At 38.5% G+C, this 17,281-nt stretch overlaps 1 protein-coding gene across 3 annotated transcripts; it reads right to left on the bottom strand.

Annotated features, from left to right (window-relative positions):
- Positions 1 to 2,002: 2,002 nt before the first annotated feature.
- Positions 2,003 to 16,178, bottom strand: PDCL (phosducin like). 3 transcript variants are annotated; one of them, XM_044661489.1, is made up of 4 exons: positions 15,925 to 16,178; positions 9,832 to 10,002; positions 5,663 to 5,844; positions 2,003 to 2,761 (listed from the first exon to the last, which is right to left on the bottom strand). In XM_044661489.1, the coding sequence occupies exons 2-4, from the start codon at positions 9,995 to 9,997 to the stop codon at positions 2,207 to 2,209; spliced, it is 903 nt and encodes a 300-aa protein (XP_044517424.1). In that variant the 5' UTR covers positions 9,998 to 10,002; positions 15,925 to 16,178; the 3' UTR covers positions 2,003 to 2,206. The 3 variants fall into 3 exon arrangements, with proteins under 3 accessions (XP_044517424.1, XP_044517426.1, XP_044517425.1); XM_044661491.1 differs by lacking the exon at positions 15,925 to 16,178 and adding an exon at positions 15,403 to 15,424; XM_044661490.1 differs by lacking the exon at positions 15,925 to 16,178 and adding an exon at positions 14,756 to 14,818.
- Positions 16,179 to 17,281: the final 1,103 nt, after the last annotated feature.

Here is a 17,281-nt window from a genome sequence, read left to right as displayed (position 1 = left end):
TATAAAAATTAGGTTTTTATACTATGAAAGCTCTAAAGTAATATTGTGATCACTATTTTAAAATATAGCTTAAGTCAAAATGACTTTTCGTAGCTTTATTTACAAAGGGGTGGAAAGAGTAAAAGTGGAGAAATGTAAGAAGAGGGTAGAGAAAATATCTAGCCTATTATTCCTGTGTCTGGCTCAGCCCCAGCAAGGCTCGGTAATCTTCAGCAAGAGGACCTGATGGTGTCTTCAGCAAGGGTTCCACCAACGCAGCCTCCTCCAGGAAAGGAAGGCCTTTCTGGAACCAATCTTCTCCAGAAGTCAGGAAAGGAAGACCAGCAAGGCAACACAGGATCCAGGGAAAGCTTCTCCTCCTTCAATCCAGCTCACCGATACAGAGTCCCAAGTCAAAGTCCAAAAAGCCAACTTCCAAAGAACTCCAAAAACAAAGTCGAATTTGAAAAGTAAAAGTCCAAAAGCCAAGTCACAAGGTGAAGTCCTCCGGACAGGAAGTTCTGAACTTTTTATAGTCCTTTATCCATGACACTTCCTGTCCCTTCCTACACTTTATGGGAACCAATTGCAGACTTTCAATTTGCCTAGCACTGCCCAAGGAGGGGTGTCAGTAACCTTTGGAGGAGGTGTGAGCTTACTCTAGTAAGTGACTGTGAATTCTCTTGCTTAGTATTAAGTAGGGGAGCTTAAGTTTTAGATTAATTTACAAGTTGCCAACCGACAAATTTTGATTCACTCTTCACACTCCTCTTAGCATGAATATAACCCCTGGATTCCTTAAGACAATTACAGGAAAGGCAGGTCATACAGAGTAGATACAGAATGCAGAGTACACTGTGGTACCTTTGATATAATAATGGGTGACTTTCATCTGAGGACTAGCTTCACTAAAATTGCAGAGGTTTCTTCCTAGGATGTCATCTCCAAAGGGTGAACTGTATAGATCACAGCAGGGCATGGAAGTTTATTTCAATGTATTAAGTTCCTACCTGCATTGCAAAAAGAAGTCATCATATTGATAAATTAAGAGTCCTGGAGTTAAAATCCTCACCTTCTATGCTTAGCTGAATCCTTATAGAATTCTTCAAATCCAAATGCCAACAACTTCACAAAACCTTCCCTGATTTCCCACTTTGATTGTACAACCTTCTCCCTCAGACTTCACGCAGTATAATTCAATACTGCACATTAAGCTAGTTCTACATGGGGACTGTCATATCCAAACTTTGTATCTCCTTAAGGAGAATGCACTATAAACTATAATGCACTATAAAACACACTATAAACACTTAACAAGGGGTTTTTGTTGAGACTAAGGGCAAAAGACTTCATCTCTCAGTTTTTCTCATCTATAAAATGGGCATAATGATTAATGCACTATTTTCCTTATGGGGTATGTCCTTATGTAAGGGAAGCATTACAAACCTATAAAATCCAATGAAATGGACATTAAAAAAACAAGACTATAAGAAGTGCTTAAAGAACACAACACAAAAATGGCTTTAAGCAGCTCTTTCCACTGCAAATTTTTACTATTGTCTAAGCAGAGTGATTCAGCTATAGGGCAGGGCTGATGTCATTCCCAATTGAACTTAATTCAAGATTTAATGCAATATCATAGCCAGGAGCAAAGGCCATTTCCTCATTAATATAATCAGAATTTCACACACACATATCATCTGGAATATTTTAACAACAGATTGACAGAGTAAGGGGACTTAGAAAGAATGTGAAACCTTCCAGGGTTAAGCATCTGACCAAGAATATGCATAGAGTAATGTGTCTGCATAAGTAATTGCAACATTTACAAAGTCAACAAATTCTAATTATAGAATTTTTGAGTTTCAGAGCTAGAAGGGACTGCTGGGAAGAACAATGCCATGTGGATGCTAAGTAAATATTGACTGGTAATGATAACAAAGATATTATGTAAGAGACTCTCAGACAAATAAGTTGTTTCCTGTTTACACAACTTTGAAAACAATTTCCTATGAGACACACAGTGATTCAACATTTTATTGATTTAATCTAAGAAATGTTAAGAACCTTTAATTTTACATATAATAAAGAAGTTTACAAAGAATAGGTAAAAAGCCAAAGTGCACAGGAAGGAACAAAAATAAACATTTAGGCATATGCCTTAGAAGACAAGCTCCCTACTTGTATTTATGCACCCCTTACACTACTAATCCCTTTCTCTACCATTTCAATCTATTTCCAGATCACTATCCTCACTGAAACAAGCAGCTGGGTTATGGATTGATGTCAGCAGCACCATTTCTTTCTCTGGAAGCAAACCACACTCTTGTAAAAATGCTTCCAGGTCAACAGCGAAAAAATCTTCTCCAAGCTGGTCAGTGACTCGAACAAAATTACCAATTAATTCTCCTCCTTTATAAATTAGCAGTGCAGGAAGAGCATTATTGGTGAAACGGGAACTGGCCCCAATGAGGGAGCTCTTCACTCTGCAGAATTTGACCGAGGTATACTCAGCAGCAAGGCAGATCATGCAGCCATTCATTGCTTCTGCCCCAGGAATGTCATCTTCATAAATGTGAATCACGATGAGTGTGTTTTTCTGTTCTTTATCAACCGTATCCAAAAATGCTTCCCCACTAGTGATCTCAAAGACCTGACTGAACTGGTGGTGTCCACTGTGCAGCTGCTGCCTCATCTCATCCATTCGTTGCTTTCTATATTGTTGTAAAAATTCTTCATCATCCTGTTTGTCATTTACCACACCATACTCTTTCAAAGTCATCTGCAATAGAATTGAGAAGTTGAGTGTAAAAACAAGCCTCACACAAATCACACATAAGGAACATGTACACTGGTCAACAATGACCAGTATCTGGTGGCATAAAAAATCACTGAAGGCCCCAAAGTCAAATGCTTGGTCATAAACTCTTCTTCACTTCCAGACTATGAGAATTTGAACTGTTCATGGAGACAGATGGTTTTCAAGAAGTGCTGGGACTAAAAAAAAAAAAATGACCTGTCTGTCAACCCTCTGGTGATGATTCTCTTTTCACTTGAGACTAGTCCCAACGTAATATTCTGATTTGATCCCTTGTCTGTAAATGAAGCCTTTCCAGGCTAGTAACACATGCCAGAGCTTTTGTCCTTTGGGAACTATAATGGACATAGAGGACTTAAGTGGAGGAGCATGTACTCATCAAACTTCAGTCTTCTCTCTATACCCTCTTCTCTCAATACTCTTTCTCCCCTACTCTGAAAGTACTGAGGAGTCTGACCTTCCATGTAATTTCTTCTGGCAACCCAAGAAATATAAATTATTAATCACTTTTAAAATAGGTGTAACCCAACAATGTCATTTTACAATTACATAATGACATAATAACCAAAATTCACTATAATATCTCCAGCCCTGCTGTCTACCAGACCAGCTCAAGCCATGCTTTTGGCTCCCTTTTCTGCCTCTTACTAGAAAGGTTTCCCTTGAATCCAAATGGCTCCTATAATTTTATTTTGCTGAATATATTTCTATGGAACCAGTTAATATTAGTTGACATATGCCTGTATAATAAATAAAAATAATGTTTATTTTGGTAGCATTTAGAAAATGCTTTCATGTCTAGTGACAATGGACCCAAATGGAATGGAAAAAAAAAACATGCAACTGTCATAGAAGAAAACAGATCAATTAGGCAGTAATGTCGTCACATTTCTACAGAGCTTTTCTACAAGGATGATCTATGTAGAAAGGGATCTGATATGGAAATCAGAGACTGAGAGATGAAAAGGACCTTAGAGGTTAGAGTCTTACTTTTTTCATTGTACAGATAAGGAAACTGAGGCAGGCTTTAAGTGACTTGTCCCAATTCACCCTGCTATTAACTGTCTAAGGCAAGATTTGAATTTAGGTCTAAGGCAAGATTTGAATTTAGGTCTTACTGATTCCAAGTCTAGCATTCTCTTCACCCCAGGCTCAGCACTATACTACCAAATGCCACAAATATGACCAGAAAAGAAGGATGGGTTCATCAAGAAGAGAACTGCAGTTGAAAAATGGACTACCTCTATAAAGGATTCACAGAACAACAAAGACAAGAACTGCAAAGGATGGGATGTGAAAGGGTTGAGATCTACACAGGCAGAAAGACAATACTCTTAACAATAATGTCACAGTCATCATCATATTAGCATTTCCATAACACTTTAAGGTTTGTAAAAAGGAAGGATCTAAAGCTCAGGTCTTCTTGATTCTGGGTCCAGTGTTCCATACACTGCACCAAGAGAAAACCACTGCAGAATTAAAGTGCCCAGCCCTTTAGGGTTTCCAAAGCACCACTCTAACATCTCTGATAGGGTGGTACAATTATTATTATCCCCTTTTACAAAGGAGGAAATAAAAGTTCAAAGAAGTGACCTGCCCAAGGTCATACTGTTACTATGTGTCAAGGCCAAATGCAAAAAATAATTAAGCCCCACCCTTACCACTCTTCCACCTATGAGACAATACACCGAAAGTTAAGGGTTTAAAAAAAAAAATAATTAAGCAAATTCAGTTTATGGTCATTGCTTTATGCCTCCATATAAGTATATTTGCTACAGGCAATCCTATAATTCTAGTAGATAATCAGTATTTTAGTGAGAAATTGTAAGGAATAATCCCAATTATTAATGGATTGAATAATTATATATGAGAATCAATAATCAATAATGATGCTATCAGTAAGATAACAAGAAAATCCCTTGAAGAGTTTTATAAAAAATTCCCTAGTCAGGCAAGTAGTACACATGCCTTCAGAGTCCTGGAATGTATCCAAATTTGTCATCTCAATTGGCTTTGAAGCTACAGAATAACTTTGGCTATTTTTTATGATACTATAGAGGAATGGGGGACTATATCATCAGCCTTCCCAAACAAAGACAAGGAGAAAAAAAAAGGAAATTTTGGTTTTCCCAGAGAAGAAATATTCAGCTGACCACCCCCACCCCTTTTGGGGGGAAGTGTGTATAATCTGAATCTCTTACATAATGTAATATAAACCAGTCGTGTCTTCATCTTGAGATCTCAGACCTTACATACTGTGCATGTCTTCGACCCTGGAGTTTGAAGCTCCTACAATAAACATCAGTTTGAGCTCAGAAATTGCTTCCCAATATTTATTTTTCTTTTATGCAGATATTTTCAGGAATTAAACTTTTTGGCTTTAAATAAAACTGGTGGTACTGAATATACTACAATCATCCAAACAAACTTGAAACTCAGTCTCACTATTCACCACAATAAAGAAAATGACATTTTAGTGTTATTCCTAGATGATGCAGTGGATGAAGCCCTGGGTCTGGAGACAGAATGACCTGAATTCAAGTCCAGCCTCAGAAATTTATAAGCTGTGTGATCAAGGGCAAGTCACAATCTCTGTTTGCCTCAGTTTCCTCAACTATAAAATAGATACTTTATATATATATATATATATATATATATATATATATATACACACACACATATATATACATATATATAAAATATATAGAGATATAGATATAATATATAATCCTCAACTATAAAATAGAGATGTTCAGTTGTTCAGATACAAATATCAGAGAGAGATTTGTAAAAAGTGGTTAGCACATATTAGGCATTATCTAATATCCAGAACACATTCCCTAGAAATGCTTGGGTCAAAATTACCTTCCCATTGATTTTATCTTGAAGTTCTTTCTGTTTCTGTTTGTCATCCTCTTCGTCCAAATGAGACCTACAAGTCATGGACAACTTCTTGATGAGCCTTTCCATTTCTCTACACTGCTCTTCTCTCTGTTCTGTCTCCAATTGCTTAAATCTCCGCCAGTCATTGATGACACCTTTTGGACCTGATAGCAAAAGACACCACAGTAATGGTAAATCATTAGTGAGTGTTATAGAGTGGAACAAGTGTTGTGGGTCAGAAAGAATAGTTGGACAAAGAGGGACTGAAGCCAGAATAAATGGTTTGAGACTAAGTTTTACCACTTTCTGACTGTGATCTTAAAGTAAATCATTTCTGCAGATTTTTAGTACGTAAAATGAAAAAACCAGACTATATGATCTCAAAGGTTCCTTTCCAGTTCTAATATAATATTCTAAGTCATTAGTTTCTCCATCTAATCATTATTGTACTACATAACTCACAAAACCATTGGAAGAAAAGTGCTATGTAAAATCTAATGTAGATTAGTCTCTTTCTCTAAGCAAAGGGCTTTGCAATATAATTCATAAAGTTTCAAAAAAACCCTGAGATTATCCCTATTCTACTCAGTTAATACTTCAATCTTTTCCATGTCATCTTCTATCCTGTCCTTTGCTATACCCCAAAAGAGGTAGATGTTGTCCTTGCCAGTTCCAACCTCTCTTCTTATGCCTTTGATCACATCCCCTTTCTGTCTCCTCTGAGAACTTCCCCTTCAATCAATTTCCCCCTAAATTTCAATCTTCCCTCATCCACTGGCAGCCCTTCCTACTGCCCAAATATTCCCCATCCTTTTAAAAAGAACCTTTACTTAACCTAATTCCTCAAGATTTTATTCTATGACTCTCCTCTTCACAATCAAATTTCTAGAAAAAAACCCACTTTCTCATTTCTCATTTACTTCTCAAACTCTTGTAACCTAGTTTCTATTCTCATAGTCCAACTCAAGGCACTCTCTTCAAAGTCATCAATGATCTCTTTATTGATAAATCTAATTCCTTTGCCCTTTCTGGCTTCTCTACAGAAATCTGACGCTGCTGATGACCACCTTCTTCTGAATATATATCTTGCCTACCTGTTTTGACAGGGTTTTCAGGGATGTAATACTCTTTTGTGGTTCTCCTCTTATCTGTCTGACCACCTCACATAAGTGGACCTACCCCAGGACTCTGTCCTAGGTCCTCTTTACTTTTCCCTCTGTAATCTTTTCTGGTCTCATTAGTACCCATGGGTTCAACTTTCATTTTCATATAAATGACTACCAAATCTATATATCTAGCCTTCATCTTTCTCCAGAGTTCCATCCTGCATAGTGGCTGGAACCTCAGAGGCATTCAATAAGTGTTTTTGACTGATCTTCAATAGTATGTTCTAAGAACGTTTTAAATTAAATTTGTCCAAAATTAAACCTTCCTTTTTATACTCTAAATCTATCCCTCCTCCACCTACCTTCCCTATTTCTATCAAGGATAGCACCACTCTTTCAAGTATGCTCACAAACTTAATTAACTTCCCACTCTTCCCTCTTTCTCATTCCCACATTCAATTAGTTACCAGGTACTGCTGATTCTAATTCTACCAGAAGTCTCGCATCCATGCTACTCTCCACTCACACTATAACTGCCCTAGTTCAATTCTAGTTCCTCACTGATTGCAATCGCCTCTTAATTAGATTCCTTGCATTATGCTTTTTCCCCTCTCTACCCCACATGTAGCTGGCAAACTGAAAATCCAAAAACCGAGCATGGACCACATCACTCTCAAACATAAAAAGTTTTAATGGCTTTCTACTGCCTCTCAATGAAATGAGGACCCATGCTGCTTCTATGAAAAGATGTATGGTGTGGTATTTGGCAAAGAAAAACTGCACACCATCAGGATCTTACAGGACAAGTTACATATTGATCCTCCCAAAACACTTTGGATCCTTCTCAATAAGCTCAGTGCCTGGCTCATGTCTTCTATTCCCAACTCCTGGTTTCATAACAGATCCATCTTGAAGTCCCCTCAAACATCCCAACCTCCTCATTCCTCACCTATTCATTCACCCAAAGCCATACCCAGAGGCAGTGACACCCTGATCTTTTAACCTCTTTGGGCATTTTTATACTTTATCTTCCTCCTCACACTCCACAATAAAAGCCTACTGGTCTACCCGCTGCTCCTCACACAAAACAATCTATATGCCATATCTGTGCCTCTGTACTGGTTGTTCCCCATGTCTAGAATGCTCACCACCTATCTATCCCCAAACCCTCACAACTCACCTCTATCCTTTGGATGACTCATTTCCTTTAAGACTCAACTCAAGTGCCATCTTCCCAACTGTTAATACCTTCTAATCAAAGCTTTCTTGTGTCCATTTTCTATGTGTCTTATAAATATCTATATATGTACATACTGTCTCATCACCATTAAAATGAAAGTTCTTCAAGGGAAGGAACTATTCACTTTTTTCTTTAAATTTGCAGTACTTAGTTCAGTGCTTGGTATATGGTAGACATCTAATAAATATTTGGTGACTGACTAATAAACATCCTATGATGTTATGGTATAGGAAAAGCAACACACTATAGGGAAAAGAGCACTAGAAGTGGACAGAGGAGAACTGGGTTAGAATCCAGGTTCTGAAATTTAGTAGTTGTCTATAAGAAATTATTTGGTCTTTTTCAGCTTTAATTTTTTTTCTGTTCATTAAAGATCAATAATCCTTGTACTGCCTGCCTACATCACAAGGTTATTGTGAGGAGAGTAATTTATGAACCTTAAAGAGATATACTGAATCATGAAAATGATGGTACTGAAAATGATTTAAAAGAATACTTCGACCCAGCATTCCAGTCTGCCTCATCCTTGAGGGGCAAGTGAAGAAAAGAAATGTCTATTCTTTCACTGGAGGTTAGGACATGGGGCATGTGACAAAACACAATGACTATCTCTTGCTGTATAGAACTTTAATTCAGGATGTTTAAGTTGGGGACCTGAACAATGCTTACTGGTAGATCTGTTTCTAGTAATGACTGATGAAAAGTATCATGAAAGTTGATACTATATAGACACTAAATATCATTAGATAACCCAGTCTTATTTGTTCTTTAAGGTTCCATATACCTTGGTAAATTACTGGAAGGGAACTTAGAGACCACCTAATCCAATCACTTCAATTTGCAGAGGAGGAAACTGAGGCCCAGAAATGGGAAGTCACAGAATCTCAAGGCTTATAAGAGAAAAGACTTCAGAAGTTATCTAATATAACTTGGAAATGAACAAGAGTCTCCACTATTCTATCCCCAACAAATGTTCATCTAGTGGCCTCTGCTTGAAAATCACCAATGAAGTATAACCTAGTAGCTCATTCCACTTCTGGAAAACCCTAATAATTTTAAAAAAATTTCCTTGTATCACACCAAAATTAGCTTTTCTGTAAGTTCTACCCTCTAAGTTCCTAGTTCTGACCCTTAGTGGTCGAGTAAATTCTAGGGATAAATTCTCTTTCACGAAAAGCCTTTCAAATACTTGAAGACAAAGATCACATCCCTGCCTTCTCGTCTTTAGGCTAACCATCATCACTCCCTTTAGCTGATCTTCATATGGTAAGGTCTTCAAGTCCTCTCGCTGCCTGATCTTTTGCATATGCTCCAGTTTACCAATGTCCTTTCTAAAATATGGTATCCTAAACTGAACAAAATGCTCTAGGTATGTCCTATCCAGGGCACAGGAGAGGACCGTTAACTCTCTTGTTTTTTTTTCTTCATATAATTCTGTCTAGGTTTGATGCCCCCATCCCAATTCTCTTTGTCGGTCAGTGGCAAAGATGGAACATTAAAACAGGTCTCCTTGGTCTTCTGACTCCAAGGATACTGCTATTTCCACACCACCAGACTTCTTGGAACTCCTGATTGTTTCCTTCTGGGGAAAAGACAATGTGATATAGGAGAAAACACAATGGCCTGGAGAAAAACAAAAAATGACCTCAGATCTTAATTGTTCTTTTTTGGAATCTACCATTGTCCAAGTTTGGGGATATGACCCACTCATTTAAAGGCTTATACTTATAAAAAACAATTCATGTCTTATCTCTTTGTGCAAGTCAGAAGATCACGAGATGATGAATCCAAAAGTATTCCTGTACCTGTGTTAACTGTGATGCCATCTTTGGATAGCTCCATTTCTCCAGGAACAGAATCACCCAATGCAGTGTCTTTATTCTTGTCTTCCCTCTCACTGTCTTCATCCTCACTGCTGCTGTAATAGTATTGCAACTTCTCCCCAAGCAGCTTATCATCCATGGTGGTCATTGTGTCTATAAATAGAGAATCACAAAATCTCAGTGCTACAAGGGAGCCTCAGAGATCATCTAGTCCAGTCTTTACTTGAGTAGAGACTCTCTCTAAAATAATAAATATAATAATAATAATAATAATAATAGCATATATACAAAACTTGAAGGTTTGTAAAGCTCTTTCCATATTAACTCGTACTTTCCATATTAACTCGCCTTAAAACAAGCCTGGGAGGCAGTTGCTATTGTTATCTCTGCTTTATAGATAAGAAAATTGATACTGAGAAAAGTTAAGTGACTTGCCCAGGGTCTATACAGTTAAGGGGTGTCTGAGGCCAGATTCCAACTCAGATTTAAGTCCTGTGTGCTCTTCATTATGCTACCTCATACCTCTGAGAAGCAGACATCCATCTTTAGCTACAGAACCTGTAAGTCAAGTAAAATTCACTATTAAGGCAGTCCATGCCACTGCTGGATAGCTCTAAGGCTTTTTAGAAAAATTCTGAACTGAAACTTTCCTCCTTGAAGCTTCCACCAAATGTCCCCAATATAGGCCTCTGAGGACGAGCTGACAAAGTTAAATTTATCTCCCACTATTTGGTTTAGTTGAAAAGAATAGTGGTCCTGAAATCAGAAGAGCTGTACTTTAGTTGTAACTCTGACATTTTCTAGAGGTGACACTGGGCAGGTCTTAAAATGAGAATAATACTTACACTGCCTACCCTCATAAAGCTAGTGAGAAAAACATTTTGTAATTCTTTAAATGCTATTCAAATATTCATTTTTATTATATTTGAAGAAAGAAACAATATTAGATAGTGGAAAAACAATGGATTTATTCAGAGGTTTGGGTTTGAATCTCAGCTCTGCTACTTTGCAACCTATATGGTTTTGGAAAAGTTTCTTTCCCTCACTGGTTCTACTTCCTCAAATGTAAAATGATGGGGTTAAAATAAATCATTTCAAAGATATTTTCCAGCTTTAAATCTATGATCTTATACTTACATGCTTATTATTCCATAAGTTTTCTCTATACCTGACTAACCACTTTACTCAATGAATCAACCATGATCTATATACCACACGCTATACTAGACAGTACAGATAAAAATATAAAAGGGAGATAGTTCCTGCTCTCAAATAGCTTACAATCTACTGAATGGAAGGGAGGAGGAGAAAGGGGCATAATATGTCTACAGAAAAATAAATACAAATTCCAGGTGAACTGGAATGACCTCCAGGAATTGATGCAGAGTGAAAGGAGCAGAACCAGGAGAACATTGTACACAGAGACTGATACACTGTGGTAAAATCGAATGTAATAGACTTCTGTACTAGAAGCAATGCAATGACCCAGGACAATTCTGAGGGATTTATGGAAAAGAAGCTACCCACATTCAGAGGAAGAACTACAGGAGTGGAAACACAAAAGAAAAACAACTGCTTGAACACATGGGTTGATGCAGACACGATTAGGATGTAAACTCTTAGTGACCACCCTAGAACAATTATCAATAATATGGAAATAGGTCTTGATCGCTGACACAGGAAGAAACCAGCAGAAATGTGCATCAGCTACTGGGGAATGGGGGTGGGGGGAGAGAGAGCAAGAACATGAATCCTGTAACCATGGAAAAAAATTGTCTAAAAAAGACAAAAAAAAATACAGAATACATATAAAAATAAATAATGGAGTGATTAGAGTAGAGATAGTGAGCACTAAAAACTGAAAGAACCAGGAATGTGCTCTGATGGAAGTAGTCCTAGAAGTGAGCCTCAAAAAGGAGCTAAGCATTCAAAAAGTACAGAAGAAAAGAGAGATGCATAGGTATATTTGCATAGGCAGCATCATATACAAAGGCAAAGTGACAGAAGATGAAATTCCACCAATGGGGAAGATCGAGGAAGCCTACAGCATAGTACAATGGAAATAATGTGTTACTGGTCCAGAAAAATGGACTGGAGCCAGACTGTAAAGAGTTTTAAATAACAAAAAAGGAATTTGTAACTGAAGTTCCACTAGAAAGAGCAACACAATGTCCTATTTTCCAGGAATTCATATCTTTTCACATGAAAGTACAAACGTGTGTACTTATCCAACACAATTACACACACACACACACACACACACACACACACACACACACATATATACTTGTCAACATCAAAATATTAAGTACTCTTATTCTCTATAACATAATGGAAATAACACTTGCCATGGAATCAGAATGCCTGGGTTTCAATCCCAGTTCTGACAATTACTAGCTGTGTGGCTCAGACCAAGTCATCCAACCTCTTTGGGCCTCAGTTTCTTCATCTTAAAAAAAAAGGGGAGAGCCTAGAATTAGGCCAAGAACCAGAGAGTAAGAGTCTAGTGTAGACAAAGCATGCCATTTTAAAAACACTTGAATTCCAACTTGAGTTTACTAGAATGCAATGTTGAATGCCCAATACCAAACATTAAGAAAACTTTGCAGCATATTAAAACTGGAAAAGATCTTACAGACCATAAAACTTTGACTTGGAAAAGACCTCACAATTCAACTAATCCAAGTGCCTCTTGGGACTGATAATAAAAAATAAGCCATGAGATATGATCTGTCCAAAGTTACAGAGTGAAGAGGCAGAGCTAGAAATCAAACTAAGATCTTCAGATTCTAGACCCATGATTTTGAATTCTGAAACTCCTCTCTGACAAACTCTTCTTTAACCTGTCTTTACATTTCTTCCTGTGGCTCATTCCTAAGTCTATTCTTTATTCTTACTATGACTTTCAGTTTTTCCACCTCCTCTTGTGGTCTCAGATCACTATCTCATCCATCAGTTCTTAGGAACATAGATATAGAGATAGAAGGGACCTGTCCAAGGCACAGTTCTCCATCCTTTACTTCTTTACCTCCTTATCCTTCCATTCTACCAATCTTCAATCTTGGGCCAACTTGACCTTCTCTGTTCCTACTCCAAGCTTCTAAAGGCTGCTGGAAGTCACATGACCATGCTGAGTGGGTTCTATTACAGATTATGCTAACCTTGAGCAAGTCCTAACTGGAGACTGGCATTCCTTTCTTCCTTCCTCTATCACACAGAGGACTTTTAAAAACCTTACCTTCTCTTTTCAGGACCCACCCCGTCCCCACCCCGACCTTGCAGGTGACCTGTATCTTACTTTGCTGAGAAAATCTAGGTTATTGCTGTGAACTCCCTCATCTCCCCTCCCCCATATATTAAAACCTTTGTACATTTTCTACACCTACCCAATCTCAGAGGAAGGGATGGTGTTCCTCCTCACCAAAACCAAATCCTCTACTTGTCCTCTTGATCCTGTCTCCTCCTTTATTCTACAATATGCTTTGTTTCAGAGTCAATGCCTGTTTGTCTCATCTTCAATCTCTTTCAATGGTTCCTTCATATCACCTAATTTATCCTTAAAAATTCTTCACTTGACTACCATCTCCTCAAGCTGTATCTCTCTCATTTTAAGAGTAAATTCCTAGAAAAGTTAGGCACATTTGTCACTTTTACTTTCTCATACCCACTCACTTGTCAGTCTCCCTTGTTATTTGGCTGATGAGATCATAGTACTGAAAGTGCTCTCTCAAAAATTACCAATGATCTTGGACTAGATGGCCTAAAAGGTCTATTTTAGCTTTAAATCTATGATCCTTGGACTATTAATCTGATGCCTTCTCTTGATCTGCTGCAGTTTCTGGCATAACCACTACCTTCTCTTTCTGTATCCTCTCTTCTCCAATGACTTCTGTGATACTGCTCTCTTCTTGTTCTCTTCCAATCTCCTTTGCTGGATCACTATCCATCTCTTCCTCACAAAGTGTGGTTGTTACCCAAGTTTCTGCTTGGGACTTCTCTTATTTTGCTCTCTCCTTTCATTAATTCACCTCGATGATTCCCTAATCTATGTCCACTGTTAAGTTTCTTTCCTGACTCTAGTCACACATTTTGAACTAATAACTGTGTTTATTTACTGGAGTAAGACTACTTGGTATATCTAAAATTGAGTAAATCATCTTTTTGTCCAACCTACCTCTAATCTTATTGGTGCCAATGCCACCATTGTCCTGCCAATCACCCAAGTTTACAACCTCAGAATAATCTTTAATTGAATTGAATTTAATCACATCCAAAAACAGCTGCCAAGCTGTCTAGTATATTTTTAAAAATCCTTACCTTTCTGTCTTAGAATCAATACGAAGTATCATTTCCAAGGCAGAAGAGCAGTAAAGGCTAGTTGACTGGGGTTAAGTGACAGGTCACACAGGTAGGAAGTATCTAGGGCCATATTTGAATGCAGCACCTCTGTTCTCCAGGCCTACCTGCCTGATCAGCTAGCCTATTTTAATATGATATATCTCATATATTCCCTTCTCTTTATTCACATAGCCACCACACTAGTTTAGACTCTTATTATTACTTGTCTGGGGTGGGCAGAACAAGGCAACTTATAAGAGATGAAAACAAAAAGATATTCTGGTGTTAGCTTCAACAAGCTTTGGCAACTGATTGCACATAGTCAAAGCTAGAAGTTGGATTAAAATGAAGGATGTTAAGGCTAAAAGGACCTAAAACTGAAAGTTTGAATACTGGAGTTAGCAGGAAATACCTTCATTTTAATTATGAGGCAATGGAAGCAGGATCAAGGTCACACAGAGGGGAAAAAAAGCATGGCTAGAACTCTGGTTTTCTTGGATCTGCAAACTCAACATGTCTAAAACAGAATTCATCTTTTCCCCCAAAACCACCCCTCTTCCAAACTTACCCGTTACTACTGAGGACACTACCTTCCTTCTAGTCACTCAGTTTCACAACCTTGGTGGTTCTTGACTCCTCATCCCAGGAAACCAGTTTGTTAAATCTATCTGTACAATATCTAAATGATTTCTGCATACATTCCCTTATCTCTACTTATACCTGGCCACCACAGGCCCAGAGTTATGAAAGTTCAAGTTCTCATCACCACTCACCTTAACTACTACAATAGTCTTCCTGCCTCAAGTCTTTCACTTCTCCAATTCAATCTCCACTAAGTCACCAAAGGACAGTTCTGACCTATCACTCCTAAACTCAATAAACTACAGTGGCTCTCGAGAACCATATAAAAAATTTTCTTTACCATTTAAAACTTTCAAGATCTGACCCCAGATTGTGAAAAGCTAGGTATTGTGAAAGATTAACTTAAAAAGCCAACTTTCTAGCTTTATTAGACAAAACCCCTGCTTCACATACTTTCAGCCTACCTTAAACTGCACACAAAACACTAAACCACAGTCTCTGAACATTACATACCCCCACGTCTAGAATACTATTCTTGTTCTTCAGTTTGGCCTTTAAGAACCAAGTTTCCTTCAAAATCCCATTTTTGACTCAGAAAGCTACATCCCTCATGAAGTCTCTCTTGATTCCTACCTCCTTAGTTGTATACTCCCTCCCCGGAAAAAAAAAAAAACACTTCCTTCTATTTATTTCCTATGATAATAATATTAATAATAATGTGTCCTTGCTGTAGAGGATCATTTCCTTTGGGTCCAGGACTACTTCATTTTTTGTCTCAGTACTTCGCACCAGTAAGCGCCTAATAAATGTTTGCTGGTTGATTCTGGCAATGCCAGGGTTGCCTGAGGGGGAAACTGTCGGTGTTGGGGAGTGATTCGCTAGCTAATGGGGAGCGGAGCTTGGAGTTCCAGAATGGGCCCAGTCTGATTACAGAATAGCGACGGGTAGCCTATGGGAGACCATCAGTCTGCGGAAGCGACACACTAAGGCCTCCCTCCAGGTCCTGGGGTCCGGGAGGGTCAAGGGATCGTCAGCTCCGCTAATGACGTCACCAGGACTGCGCCCGCGCGCCCCCCATCCCGCCCAGCTCGAGCCTCTCCCAGAAGCCCTCAAACCCCTCCCCTATTCTATTGCCGAAGCTCCCGCACAGCTAACCCTGCTTAGCTCGCTCCCCGGTCCCCTCCGGTGAACAACTCCGCCTCCGGGACACGGAAGGACAGCTGAGAGCTACCAATGAAGCTCGAGCAGGGCGTGGAGGAATGAAAGCGCTGCCGAAAGCCCAGAGAAGCAGGAAACCAGGTTCCAGGTTTGAACTAGAGCGGATCCATGGAAGAAGGAGCCTTGGCCACAGTCCGCACGCGCAGGTTAGGACCAATCATAACATGCCCCGCCTACGTACCAACCAGGCTACGAGTCCCGGTTTGGGACTAAAATCTTAAAGTAACCTGGCACTTCCAATTCACGCCATTTATTTTTTCAAGGAGGGCCAACGGCTGGGACAGAAATCAAGGGCCATTTTCAGGGCCTCACTGCGTTGGAGTATTGGAGAGAAACTGATTTTTTTCCTCACTCTGAATTTTGTTCCTGACAACGAAAATGTTAAATACCCCTCAAAAGAAAGCCCCGTGCAATATGTCAGGATTTGGGGAGAGGGGCACTTAAAACTGATGCTAAAATATAGAAATATTAACATTTGTACTAAGCCTAAGATATCCAACCCCTTCATTTTACAAAGAAAGAAAGAAGACCAGAAAGTTTAAAACCTTGTCCTGGGTCACACGGTGGCAAAGCTGGGACTTGAGTCCCAGTTTCTCAACACCACCTTTTGCCAGCCCAAAAGGAAACTGCAGAAAAATCAATGATTAAGGTTACGTGCGACATAAACTTCATTTATGGAGTATTTTTTGAAAATGACCTGAAATACAACAAAACAACCTTTTAAGGTGGACAAATAATTTTATTTCGTGCATGCAAATACATGTCAAGTACTGCAAACTTTTTCCATCAATTTTCTCTCAAACACTGAAAACCATGATGCTCTATTCTGTGAACAGCCAAAGCTAATATCTTTTTACTTCAGTGCTACAGCAAAAACACACAGAATTCACTCTTTGCTATTCAGTATCATCACAACCCTCATTGTTCCATCTCTGCCCTCCCCCCAAATTCAGGCCTGTACTCTAGTACAAGCCTTGCCCCATTTAATCCTATTCCTATAGCACAAAGGGAAACATTACAATTTGGAAATTCAAATTGAAATAAATGGAATAGAATTTATTCCCATATATATCCCCCATTTCATTGTACAGAATTATTTTAAATTATAGTTTTAAATAGAAGCTGAGTATATGCCTTAAAAATGAGCATTTAAATCCATCTTAGAGATGGTGCCTGCTTTATACATGATGGGTGTACACCATCTTTAATTTCATTTACATTTCAATCGAACAATAGATTTGCAAAGAAAATGTCTAATACAGACGTAAAAATATTCACACTAGAGCTTCACAAT

The sequence above is a fragment of the Gracilinanus agilis genome, chromosome 2 (genome assembly GCF_016433145.1).
Source record: "Gracilinanus agilis isolate LMUSP501 chromosome 2, AgileGrace, whole genome shotgun sequence".
NCBI lineage: Eukaryota > Metazoa > Chordata > Mammalia > Didelphimorphia > Didelphidae > Gracilinanus > Gracilinanus agilis.
This window is presented reverse-complemented; position numbering and strand designations above follow the sequence as displayed.

Bases quoted from the DNA above. Each gene is read 5' to 3' on its own strand.
- PDCL (XM_044661489.1), bottom strand. From the start codon at position 9,997: ATGACCACCATGGATGATAAGCTGCTTGGGGAGAAGTTGCAATACTAT. The intron at 5,845-9,831 runs GTACAGGAATAC...TTTTGCTATCAG, and splicing joins TGGCATCACAGTTAACACAG to GTCCAAAAGGTGTCATCAAT. The intron at 2,762-5,662 runs GTAATTTTGACC...ATTCTATTGCAG, and splicing joins AAGATAAAATCAATGGGAAG to ATGACTTTGAAAGAGTATGG.